The sequence below is a fragment of the Pterocles gutturalis genome, unplaced genomic scaffold, assembly GCF_000699245.1.
Source record: "Pterocles gutturalis isolate BGI_N339 unplaced genomic scaffold, ASM69924v1 scaffold31990, whole genome shotgun sequence".
Lineage (NCBI taxonomy): Eukaryota > Metazoa > Chordata > Aves > Pterocliformes > Pteroclidae > Pterocles > Pterocles gutturalis.
The window spans coordinates 438-12892 of NW_010139265.1; the positions used below are offsets into that span (position 1 = coordinate 438).

Here is a 12455-nt window from a genome sequence, read left to right on the forward strand (position 1 = left end):
CCATTTCCCACAGGGAAGCGCAGCTGCAGGGTGCAGTCCCCGGCGGGGCTGCGCTGCTGTGGATGGGGGGTGAGCTGTGGGGTCTGCGCCCGTGCCGGGGCAGCCCTGCCCGCCAGGCTCTCAGCCCCCTGTGGGGGGTGCGACAGCTGGTCCCTCAGATCAGGCTCTAGGACAGAGATAAGGGGGGACACATCTGATAGCGGTGAACCAGGCTTGTGCAGACGCCAAGCAGCTGAGGACTGCAGTGTGCTTCCCACCCTGAGTGGAGGGATGGATAAACAGGATGTTGTTGCTGCCTGAATGTTGGACTAAGGCTAGTTAGTCTTCAAACAGCTCATGTGGTCCTTCTGACTCAAAGAAAGGGCTAAAGATCTGTTACCGTGCTGCGATGTCCCTATCCAAGTGATAAACGTGCTGAGAGTCTTCTGAACTGTGTCTCTCTTCACCAAACACCACACCTGGGCACACAGCCGTGGTGCAGAGCTGGTGAGGCTGGTCCTGCCCTGGCACTTGTGTCCCTGGGATGTCCCCAGCACCATCAGAGTCAGCCTCTCTGCACTGTGAGCAGCATGGCACCAGCAAGGAAAGGAGGAAATACCGTGGGGCCATTGCCACAGCGGTGGGGATGGTGGGGAGGAGGTCAGGTGACACTGGGTATGCTGTCCCAAGCAGTGGGTTTCATCTACAGAGGATCATTTGGTGCCAGGCTTCACTGCCGGTAAGAAATTGGTTCATGTAACCAGCCTCATGTTCCCTCAACAATTATTTGTGAGTAACTGGTAACGCCACCCATCAGCTGAAGTTTTCGATGAGATTTGTCTGACATTCAGCAAAACACTTCTGGCAGAACATGGCCTAATTCTGATGAGGCTATTTCATTAAAAAAGTAAAAATGCAGTTTTCCCGAAAGTCAAGTTTTCACTGTTGGCTTGTGGCTGAGAATTAAGGTGTCAGGCTTCTGAGCTCTTTGCTGAGCCTGGTCAGGCAGTGATGGCAATGGGAAACGTAGCTTGACATTGCTCTAATTTGAAATTAGATGTTTTTGATTAGTTTAATAAACTCAAATGAAACTTTTTTCTTCCAACGGCATCAAGTATTTCTTTTTAATTTGTAAAATTTAATTTGTAAAAATGTTGATGTTTCTGAATATGTTTTCTCAGAAACGAAATCTTCAAAAGCGCGTGATTTGTAACACGCCACAGTATCTCCTGCCTGATTTTGAAGAAAAAAAAGGGTTTGCCCAGTCCCTTTGCAAGCTTTTAGTTGCTGTTTGCTGAAGGTTTGCACAGCACACACAAGTGTAAGGCCCATTCCTATTTGAAACATCTAGATGCTACTGGAATATAAATATTAAATAAGAAGTTATGTGGTGTGGTGTAATGCTGCCCCTACAATAAAATCACAGATAACACTCTTATCTTTAGGGTCCTCCTTTATCATGCTAACATTACTTAAGGCTTGCCAGTCCTACAAATGGGTGTCTCTCACTGCTAGTGGCCTTAGATACTGCACAAAAATCTACTTCTCGCTTCTCCCATGCTAAAAACTTCTAAAATATTTAAATATCCAATTTTCATAAATAGAGTTGTCTATGACAGCTCTGTACTGTAAATTACTACCTCTTAAAATAGACTTAAGTAATTGCTGATTGAAATGCATACCTGATAGCTTAAGAGTAGGCATAGTCTAGAAATACAAAAAATCTCTGATATAATAAAGTATCTTTGGTAAGAGTAGGGAAAACTGCCCAAGCAGCTGGCGTGTGGATGTCACAGCTGCCAGGCCCAGTCCTGCCTCAAGCATGACACAAGCAGTGCCATTGATTTAATGGAACTTGTTTGTGTGAATTACAGTTCCTGGGCTTGGTACTAGGCAGAAAACCTGAGTTTAATTTATTTTCAGAAAATAACACCCAAGATTTCTCCCTACTGCCTTTTAAGCAGGAAAGTTTATTCCCAGTGCTTTGGAAGAGGAAAAACTAGTTTCAAGAGTCATCTGCAGTATTTTGCAATGTACATGTTGTTCCAGTGTCCCTATTTAATATTTCCTTAAACCTATCTCTGAAATAGCACTTCATATATTTTTATGAATTGATGAAACATGTTAGAAATACCAGCTGTCCTATTCACGTATCTGTACGAAACAACTGATCTGTGAAAGTATATTAATCAATATCAGAAGCAAATGTTTAATATTTTCCAACTCTAACACTATATTGATGAGCTTTTACCAGGGAGGGGTCCAAGTTTAAGCCATGACTAATTCTGGCTCCAGGGAACGTGTATTTGTGTGATTTCAGCCCAGTTTTATCTTCTACTCAGCAAAAACATTCCAGGCTAACTGGCTGTAGTTAAGATAGCCACTCCAACTAACTACCCCAATGATTTTTAAAATGACTTTTTTTTGTTTCAGGTAGTCGGGAATCTGCCTTTGTACATGCCATCTCCTCCGCTGGAGTTGTTTTTGCCATCACCAGGGCATGTAGCCAAGGGGAGCTGAAGTCCTGCTCCTGTGATCCCAAGAAGAAAGGCTCTGCCAAGGACAGCAAGGGCCATTTTGACTGGGGCGGCTGCAGCGATAACATCGACTACGGCATTAAATTTGCCAGAGCTTTTGTGGATGCCAAGGAACGGAAAGGAAAAGATGCAAGGGCGCTGATGAACCTTCACAACAACAGAGCTGGAAGGAAGGTGGGTGTCCATCCAACAGATGCCCAGAGTTGCTCTCAGTGAGCTCTCAGGGGCCTGGGGCAGGTATCAGTTGGCTCTCACTGACTCATTTCAGCAGTTAGGAAAAACCATGGGCTGAGTTGGAGCCTGAGATGCTATTTCTGTCTCACTTGGAGGTTCGGTGTGGCAGACGTCTCCAAACGGACTGAGTTCAACTGCTTCACGGTGCTCCGATCGGAGTCAGTTCAGTGGCTCCTTGTGTGAGAAGACAAGCATGAGTCCAAGTCATTGCAGGATCAGTTTGGATGGAGGCTTTGTTTTGAGCCTAATCCGTATATATGGAGGACTTTTACTTTCAGTTAATCAAGAATAGCAATTCCTAAGGGAGGCTGAAGAACACACTGAAGAACAGTCTTGGCTGTTAAAAAGCAAATTCAAAACAGCATTGGAGGAAAAAAAAACCACCATACTGTCCATTCCAGTATGTATACCGTAAATATAGCCACAAATTGAGCAATTACTTTACTTTTTAAGAAAATAAATCCAAAACCTATGTTCCTCCAAAAGGTGTTGGCCTTGGGGCATGACCTGCTCTAGACCAAACACCTTCTCTAAATGTTGTATGAAAATGTCATTCCTGAATTTCACCAAAAAGAGTCTTTATTTTTTTTTGTAGGTGAGTAGAAGGAGTAGTTCCCAGGCATGTTGCACACTGCAGTTGCAAGGGCCGAGGAATACACGTGCTACCATTTTGTGGCAGTAGCTATAAATATGAGGAATGGTACATGAAACTGGAATATGTTGTTTCATTATTCAAAATGTATTCAAGATTCGCTGCATCCAAAACATCTGAAATAATAAGGAAAAATATTTTATACTGCTAGAACAAGCACTTCTAAAATGAATCTTAGAGACTTATTGTTTCTTGGCTTTGGTTTTCCTTAATATATATTCAGTAGGAATTAAATTGTTCATATTCTGATCTTTTTATATTAAAAAGTTCCCTTTATAAACTATAACAGTGTTCTATATTAACTAGCCCTTATTAGAAGAAAAGATCCAATGTTAATGAATTGCACTGCAAGTAGATTATTTTCCTGATAAATATTTCTCCTTTCCTCCACCTATTTATTACCAGCAGGTGTAATTAATGTGTAATGCAGACAGATGAGGCTATTCAGATCAGTGATATGCATATGCATTACTATGGCTGTATTTCTGTTACTGTCCGAAAGAGACTGCAGTCTGCAACACAAGAAAATACTTTATAGGGGTGAATTGGCTCCATGATGGGAAGTACTTTCTGTAATAGCTGTATTTTAGTAAGTATAAAAATACGTATGCCAAATAATAAGACAGTATTGGTAAGCAGGTAGGTTTTTTAGAAAAAGATCAAGAGACTTTAATAAATGTATTCAATTAAAAATACATTACAATACAACACATCCTCATATGCTCTAGGATCTGCTTTATAGAAAAGGATGCTGTTTTGTACCCACAGTGCTATAGCACAGGTCTAGCTCTGTAGGGATTTCTCTACCTCAGCCCACCCCCAAGCCTGGCATTCGGGTCTGGGTAAGGCCAGCTGTGTCCTTGGCTTTTGCTCACCCCCAAAAAGGGTGTTGGTAGGCTTCTTTTAAATCTAGACTGTTCAGATTTTAGTAATTAAAAAATACATAGAATAAATGTTTATAATATTCCGATGTGAATCATACAAAACAATATGCTGCGTATCAGTAGAGGAACATCACTGACAAAAAAAAAGTCCTGCATTCTTATGTGCTTCTTCCACTATGCCAGCAAGTTGTTTTAAACATACAAGTAGTTAAACTGATTTCTATTCAGATAATTAAAACCAAGCATCTGCTTAAATCCCAGATTTGTGATAAGACCATTGGCAACAAAGTGGGGCTGTGGGAATGTCAGTGACTTCTTTGAAGTAGTCATATCATTTACAAGTTGGAAAGAGAATTAAAAGTACTTTGGTTTTATAACACATTCTCACTTTATTTCTAAGTGCTTGACTGAAGAATGCTGCCCAGCTGTGCATCAGTCTGACTTCAGTCATGGAGCTTTCCTCTCTCTTACCTTCCTCCCATGATGCTGTTCCTCTTGTACAAACTCTAAAATGTTCATATTTCATGAACCTTTAAGGCATAATATATATAGATCAGATATCCATATCATCAGAGTTAGGAATGAGTTAATTAATGTATATGAACCCATCTGTTGTTCTCCAACATCATACAGATAGCTTAAATGTCCAAGATTAATCCAAAATGACATTAAAGTTATCCAGCCATTAAATTAATTATGAAGGTGACCTCTCCAGTGCAAGCTAATGAAGGTCTTCTTCTAAAATATTTGTTAAAAGGCTTATACCATGTTTTAAAATTTTGCATAGACCAGACACCTAGCCTGGGTACAATGCTTTGCACAGTTCCTGAAAAAAGCATTTAAATATGAACTGCCTGTGAATTTTTAGGCAATATTTGACACACTATTCAGGGCAAAGGGCAACTTCATGAAGGCAAGCTAGAGAGGGGTCAGCATGGCAATGCTTCAGCTGGAACAATGGGGAAACGGGTGCCTTCACCTACCGAGGGGCTGAGCCATTCTGTCCGTTTCCCGGATCGTTTCCCCCTGTCCTGTCCAGCCCGTGTCCCAGCGCTATGGACCATCTCCATCCTCGGGATGACTGGCAGGAGCGGAGAGGGTAAACCCAGCAGCCGGAGGATTTTGTCTACGGTTGAGTCAGGCGACCAGAGCAGCCCAACCGTGCGGGGATAACTCGGTGCTACCAGCGGGTGTCACTGCAGACCGCAGGATGCAGCCCCGCGGCGGGCGGGTGGTGCGGGTTGGAAAACAGGAGAGGGCTGAGAAGCATCAGTTCCAGTTTTTTTCACCTGTGTGTATTTTGCTGCATTTCTAAACAGGCCGTGAAGCGGTTTTTGAAACAGGAGTGCAAGTGTCATGGTGTGAGTGGATCGTGCACTCTAAGGACCTGCTGGCTGGCCATGGCAGACTTCAGGAAAACAGGAGATTATTTGTGGAAGAAATACAATGGAGCGATTCAGGTGGTCATGAATCAAGATGGCACAGGTTTCACTGTGGCTAATAAGAGATTTAAGAAGCCAACTAAGAATGACCTGGTATACTTTGAAAGCTCTCCAGACTACTGTATCAGGGACAGGGATGTAGGTAAGCCTTTATTGTAGTGGTTTTGTTTCAGACATTTGTACTTTGAAGGTCAAAAATTATCATTATTACTGAGTGTGTATAGCTATAACTATAAATATATAAATCCATGCATGTAACCAGCAGGAGACAGGCAGGAAGACCTTTTGGAAGGACTGCTCTGTGTAATAACAAGAGCTCCTTGATGTCGCTAGGTGTACAACAGTGAGTTGTTCTAACATAATTCAGCAGTTTCTTCCAGTTGCTATGGAGCCCTGGAGACTCTGCAAGGCAAAAGCTGTTTTAGGACAAGTTTGAGTTGTGCTCTTGAGGCAGGTCCATACCGCGCACAGCCACATACACACTTGTATTGCACAGCTCACTCCAGAGCTACCAGATGTATTTACAGCAGCCCCAAGTCCTGTGATGTCCCTGTGATAACCATCTCCTGTCTCATTGCTTCTCTTCCATATTGTTATGCTACTGCTGCAAACTCCCAAGAGACCAGTGTCCTCCTTTAACTGCACTTTCCTCACAGCTCCCTGTGGACCATGGACCTCCTAGTTGTAGACACACCTCTCCCCATCGGTAATGTAGGAGGTACGGCAGCTTGGTGCAAACCATGCTCACACCAGTCAATGCAGCTGTCTTAACATGGTCCAAGGCAGCTGGAGGACATGCAGGTGGATGCAAGAATAGAGGTCAGTGGGGCACAGCACACTGCATCAAGTGACACAGCTGTTTATTCCTCTTTAAAAGACAGTGTTGGCTCTGTCTGTGATAACCATCACTTTTTCTGAAGAGTCCTTGCCAGCTCCCACGGGAAGAAGTAAAGTTTCAGGGCTGCTATTAACACTGACATTTTCTGCTTTCAGAGATTTCCATAGAGGCACACTTAACAGTGTTACAGCATTCAAGGCATTGCCAAGCAACAGGAATCCTGCTAAGAGTTCTTGACCCATGTATAGTATTTCCTGATGTGGCAACTAAGAACTAGCAACTAGAAAACTAGTATTTTGAAGAAGAGAGCCAGACTGAGTAATGTATGAAAGATGTTGTGGAACTAATTAGTAGGTTGTATAACATATCAGATTGCACTTGGTGTGATATATCTATGAGTATCTGGATAGCAATGCAGCTCAATTCTTTTTGGCATTGCTGCATATTTACAATCCAAGTTTACTTGGAATAAGCACTGCAAAAACAACTGTATTTAAACAAGAACAATATGTGAAATCCTGGTCATGCGCTATTGACTTCAGTGAACCCAGAATTTCTTCCAGTACACTTACATTGTATAGTGTTTCTGCTTAGTTGAGTAGTCAAGGTAATTTTAAATGTTATTTATGGCTTTTGCAGGTGATGCTTATTACCTGCACAAGCACATATTGTTCCTTGAATTGCAAAGGTCTAATACTTTAATCCAAGTGAATAAATGGGCGTATTGTGGCATTGTGCAGAGATTGACTTTGCAGACTAGGATTTGTTCAAAACTTAATTTCTCAAGATTGCCTCGTTCATTGTAAAGCCCATGATTTCTTTCTCCCAAAAAAGAAGAGCCCATACACAACCCACTTCTGTATCAAAAAGCCATTTGATAATCTCTTTGTACTAAACCTAATCTCATCTGTCAGTCTTGTTATCATGGAAGAGAGCGGGCATTTTTCACCACAGTATATTACGTGCACTTGCCTGATGCTTTTCAAGCCTACCCAGAGATGGCAGAGTCTGACATGTGCTTTGGATCAGCTCAAGATAAGGCTGCAGATGAGATGGCATTTCTCTGCTGCTCAGAATTCAGAGAATGTGGATGTTTGAAAGAGCATGTTCTTGGCAAGATGCAGTAAACCTTTAAAGGGATGCAGGATGTCCTGCTGCTCACGTGGAGCAAAGAAAGAACCAGACAAAAACTGGTCTGTCTTTGAGAGAAGTAATTTCGGCAGCTGAGCAGGATTTTTTCTTGATTACCTTTGGTTTGCCCTGTTGAGGACTCCAGAGTGTCAGCCCTGTTAAATGACTGGACATGAAATGAGATTATGGAAGTCTGAGTTTGGAAAGAAGAGGGGAGCATCTCAGCGTCAGCTAAATGTAATAACCACAGTCCTTTAGTATGTCCTTGAATACAGTTCTGCCTTTCATTCTCTGGGGAAGTCAAGTAATTTAGTGCTTCAGGGGAAAAAAAAAAAAAGTGTATCTGGAGATTGGTTAGTATTGGGACTGAGTGAAGGATTCTTAGAGCAAGCCCTATGAAGTGTCACAGCTTGACCAGGAGACAGCTTCACGAACTGTAAAATGACCAAGACAGTGTCCTCAGTGGCTTGGGTGTGCTAACATGTATGAACCAGTAAGTTAAAGGTGCTCAGCAGTTGTATCATCAGTGGCATCTCCAGCCTTGTCTTTTGCTGTTAGGGCTTTTAGTGGTGGCTCTTTGGTGGCAGGCAGCTACTGGAGGGTGCTGGGACTGAATACACCCCACTGGGTCTAGCAGTCTCAGGGAGGCAGCTGGACGTACCTACATGAATACGCCTTTCAAAGTGAAAAATATGTTGTTATTATTATTTTTTTTCCTAGAAGGAAAAAAAAAGGAGTAATTGCTTCTGGGAGAGAGATAATATGTGGAAAACACTAACAGAAACTCAATAGCAAGAGAATGTAATAACCTGACCACCTCTACTGCTGACCACCAGCATTAAGATTTTATGATTTAGAAAAAGATCAAAGGAAGATTTTCAGAAGTGTTCAGAATTCACTCAACTCTGCTCACATGGATGCTGAAATAATTTTTACTCACAATTTTGTACTCATAATTTGATAGAAACGGAGATAAGGCATCCCAGAGAGCTTTTGAAAACCTTGCCATGCATTTACAAATTTTGCCACACTTTTCATGGTCTTCCCTTACATTATCATAAATTTCCGGCTCCCAAAACCAATACAAGCCTACCCAGGACTACACAGGGAGAGAGACCTGTTAGAAATTATAAAGCCGTGATGGGAACTCAAGTGACAGCTACACAAGTGGCAGTCCCACCGTCACATGTACTCTCTTACTCTGAATGCATTACTTCATCTCCAGAATGCTCTAAAAAACCCTCTTGCTTGTCTGCTTATAAAATTCTGTTAGAAGCGTTTTATTTTTTAAAAGGTTGCTATTTGCCTATCCATGCAGGCTAGGCTGATTGAAAGCTGTTGCAAGTTTATTGTGTTTTAGACGTACCAGTGGACAAGCAGAGACAGCTTTAGGAAGAAACATATGGGCAGCAGCAGCGTGGGCATCACCAGCTTTCCGGCTGAGCCTTCATTACAGACTGTTGTTCATAGAGACTGTTAAAGCAGTGCAATGCCCTCCTGCAAAAGAAAACATTTTAGAACAGGTTTATTGAATATTAATTTTGTACAGAGCAACCGAAAAACATAGGCAGTGTTTGAGTGAAGCCTCTTCCTGCAGGGAGACCCCCACCAAAGGGTGTGGAGCAAGCTGAGCTCAGCTACGTATGTTGGGGCGGTGTGTGTGAGCAGGGAGGCTGCATTCCCAAGCACGGATGCCAAGGTGGAGGTGGTGGGTGAGCGGCAACTGTTCCGGTAGGAAAGAAGCTTTGGCTGTGTGGAGGTGGTGGTGGATCAGAGGCTCTTCATGGCTATGTGTAGATGGTCTTGAGCTGCTGCAGCAGGCCCTCAGGACCTGCTGCAAACCCATGTGCCATCTGCTTCAAGTCACCTGTATGTGTCTCCTAACACTCACATGGTCTCAGCTTGGGTGCTGTCAAAGCCAGTGTCGCTGACTCTGCCCTTGCGTCAGGTGTGGGTTGTATACATGGGCTGCAGCGGCCATCTCGTGTCCCCAGCAGGCAGACAGCGTGCTGTGGCTGGGTCTGAGGACCCTCCATGCCTGATCTCCTGATGGAAAACATCATGGAGACGCACGTGCGGTGCTACAGGCAGCCCCCAGGAGCTGCATGTTGGGTGGCAAACTATATACCCAGGGTGACTGGCTTTGGGTCCTTCACAGGATTCTTTACATGTTAATTTATTTCCCCTGCTGCCCTATGTAAGGCATTTGCTGCATTTTTGAGATAAACGAGGCCAAGTCCAGAGTGAAAGAAAAACATGAAATTAAAGTGTAGCCTGCAAAGTATTGGTGTTGGGCAAGATGTGTTAGTACTCGAGGTATGTAACCTATGGAGGGAAACCAATCCTGGTCTGTGTCAAAAACTTCTCACTGAGGTTAGCCACATACAGGCAGTCCCTGTGCGACTTCTTGGCCCATATCTCCCAATTTACACATTGCAAACATGTTGGGTGCAGTCCCAGCCCCATACAAGCTGACAGCGGAGCTTGCGATGACTTCCATCAGGGCAGCTCTCCTCCAAGCACCGTCCGGCAAGGGAGCAGCGCTATTGCCCCAGGAGCCTCTGGGAGCTGAGAGGTTATGACAGCTGTCAGTGGCTCTGGAAATTAGAGCGAGACACATGGTTACTCTGAACTGAATCTGGATAAGCTGTTTTCATCAACACGTTGCTGTCTCTTCATTGCTGGCCTGCAAAATCCCAGGTGCCCCAGACAGGCTGCCTCCAAGCCTGTCCTCTCCAGCCCTGCTGGGCTGGGGTGTTGTACGTAGGTTCCATGTGAATCTTTCTTGATTTAAAAAGTAGCTTCAGAGCTACTTTTCTATGAATATTTGCACTTTTTTTCTCCAGCACTCCTGTGGAAACTAGTTTATTGTTGTTGGGGTTTTTGCTGCTTTTTTTGTTGGGTGAAAGTCAAATAATGAACTTTACTGCTTGAAGCCATATTTTTAATCGATAGAAATAGAAGGGAAAATCTCACATTATAAAGGAATAAATACATTTTAGTGCTTTAGGAATGGGAAAAATATTTTTCAACTTACCATATGTTTGCTGAAGAAAGCAACTGTGCAAACCAAGAAAGGGTTTGATGTATGGGCCGTAAAGTTGGAAGTATTAAATGCTGTGACTGTTTTGGCAGGTATAATGTTGTGTGTTGGCATGGCAATTCCAACACTTGAAATAAAAACAAAGAGGTTGCACGAAAACTTTTTACAAGTTAGAACATACTCCTGCCTCTTAAGTGATGAGGAGGTGCATTACAGGTAGCAGGCAAAGCTCAGAAAACTGCCTTATTTTGTTTAGTGTCTTCTTCTGTCTTCATCACCTGGGTATGGGAGTGCCCACCAAGGAGCACAGTAACTTGCCAGGCTGCATACCGTCAGTTATTGCTCATTTTCTTTCTCATGGGAGAAGCCACAGAGATGCTGAAGATGCTGTTTGAACTTCTAACAAATGTTGGTTTTGCTCAGAAACTAAGCCTTTATATGAGCCTGTTTTCTCTTTCATCATGTTCCATGGGTAATTTATTCTCCTCTCCTAGTGGTATAGTAAATGCTGATGTTGTATTGTGGGCAGTATTGGACGATGCCGGCTTCTGACTACCTGCTAGAAGCTGAAATCATTTTGGTTTCGAAGTCAGTGGCAAAACTCCTGTTGAAACCAGGAGGCACGTCCTGCCCAGGTTCTCCTTCACTGCTGCGAGCTTTCCCCAAACATCTGGAAATGAGAACTCTTGGAGTTGGAAACTAACCTGTGTCTCAGCTGCGGAATGTGGTCAGACCTTCCTGGGCTCCTGCACCTCATCACAGCCGGGCACAATGCCCCACGCGGCGGGGGACGCGGGGTTTTCCTTCCCCCCCACAGCTGGGTGGCACGAGTGGGTTTGCTTTTCCTCTGCTGGAGGGGTGGCAACTGGCCAGCCCCTGAGAGATGGTGGCACAGCGAAGGCTACCGAGTGTCCAGCTCATTTCACAAGAACCACACGCAGCCAGGAAAACAAACCATTTGAAATCCGACCCAAATCACAGCAGTTGTAGATGACTGTCCTAGGTGTGCTGCGTTACACAGCCCAGGCACTCCAGGACGCTGGGGCTGGGCCCTGATGGTGGGTGAGCCAGCTTGTGGAGATTGGCGAGAGCAGACGGGGTGAGGGGGAGCCCATGCAGGGGGGGTTAGGAGGAATTCAAACCAAATTCCTAACACAGGACATTAATCCCATGAGTCACAAGCTTGGCCTTTGTGCCTTTTTTTTTTTTTTTTTGTCTGAGCAGAGATGGCAGGACAGACCCCTGCGACAGTGGTTATTCAGTTGTATTCTGCACAGTCTGGGATGCGATGGGTATTGCTGTGGGCTGACACAAGCACCAGCACTTCTGTTCAGATGTCCCAGCTGTTTGCACAGCATCATGGATGGAGCAGATTGCGGTGGCCTGGAAGCAGGGTTTGGTTTGTTTTTGCTTCCTCCAGGAGCACAGGGGCGTCACGTCGCTCTGCCATACTCCTGACCCCTCAGCCCTGCCTGGACTGGGGACACAGGAGACCACTGGAGATCCCTCTTCCCTTACTGTGGAGTGGTTCCTGAAAAAAGGATTCCTGGGAAAGGCTTTTTGGCATCACTGCTGTACCTGTCGTGCAGGTTGCCCTGGTGCAGCTGGCCTTGCAGGGAGAGCTGCATGGCACAGGGCTCGCTGGGGTGGTGTGCGCCTGTGTGGGTCGCTGCTGGTGGCACCTCTCCTCCTCCCTGGGACCCCCTGATGCAACA

General features: G+C 44.3%; 1 protein-coding gene across 1 annotated transcript in view; it reads left to right on the forward strand.

Moving 5' to 3' along the window:
- Positions 1-2412: 2412 nt before the first annotated feature.
- The window catches only part of LOC104468989 (protein Wnt-2), a gene marked incomplete at its 5' end in the record, with an annotated part of 12469 nt that continues 2426 nt past the window's right edge, over positions 2413-12455 (forward strand). Inside the window, 2 exons of the mRNA XM_010083299.1 lie at positions 2413-2690; positions 5606-5870. Coding sequence (XP_010081601.1) covers positions 2413-2690; positions 5606-5870 — 543 coding nt within the window. The remainder of the gene's footprint in view (positions 2691-5605; positions 5871-12455) is intronic.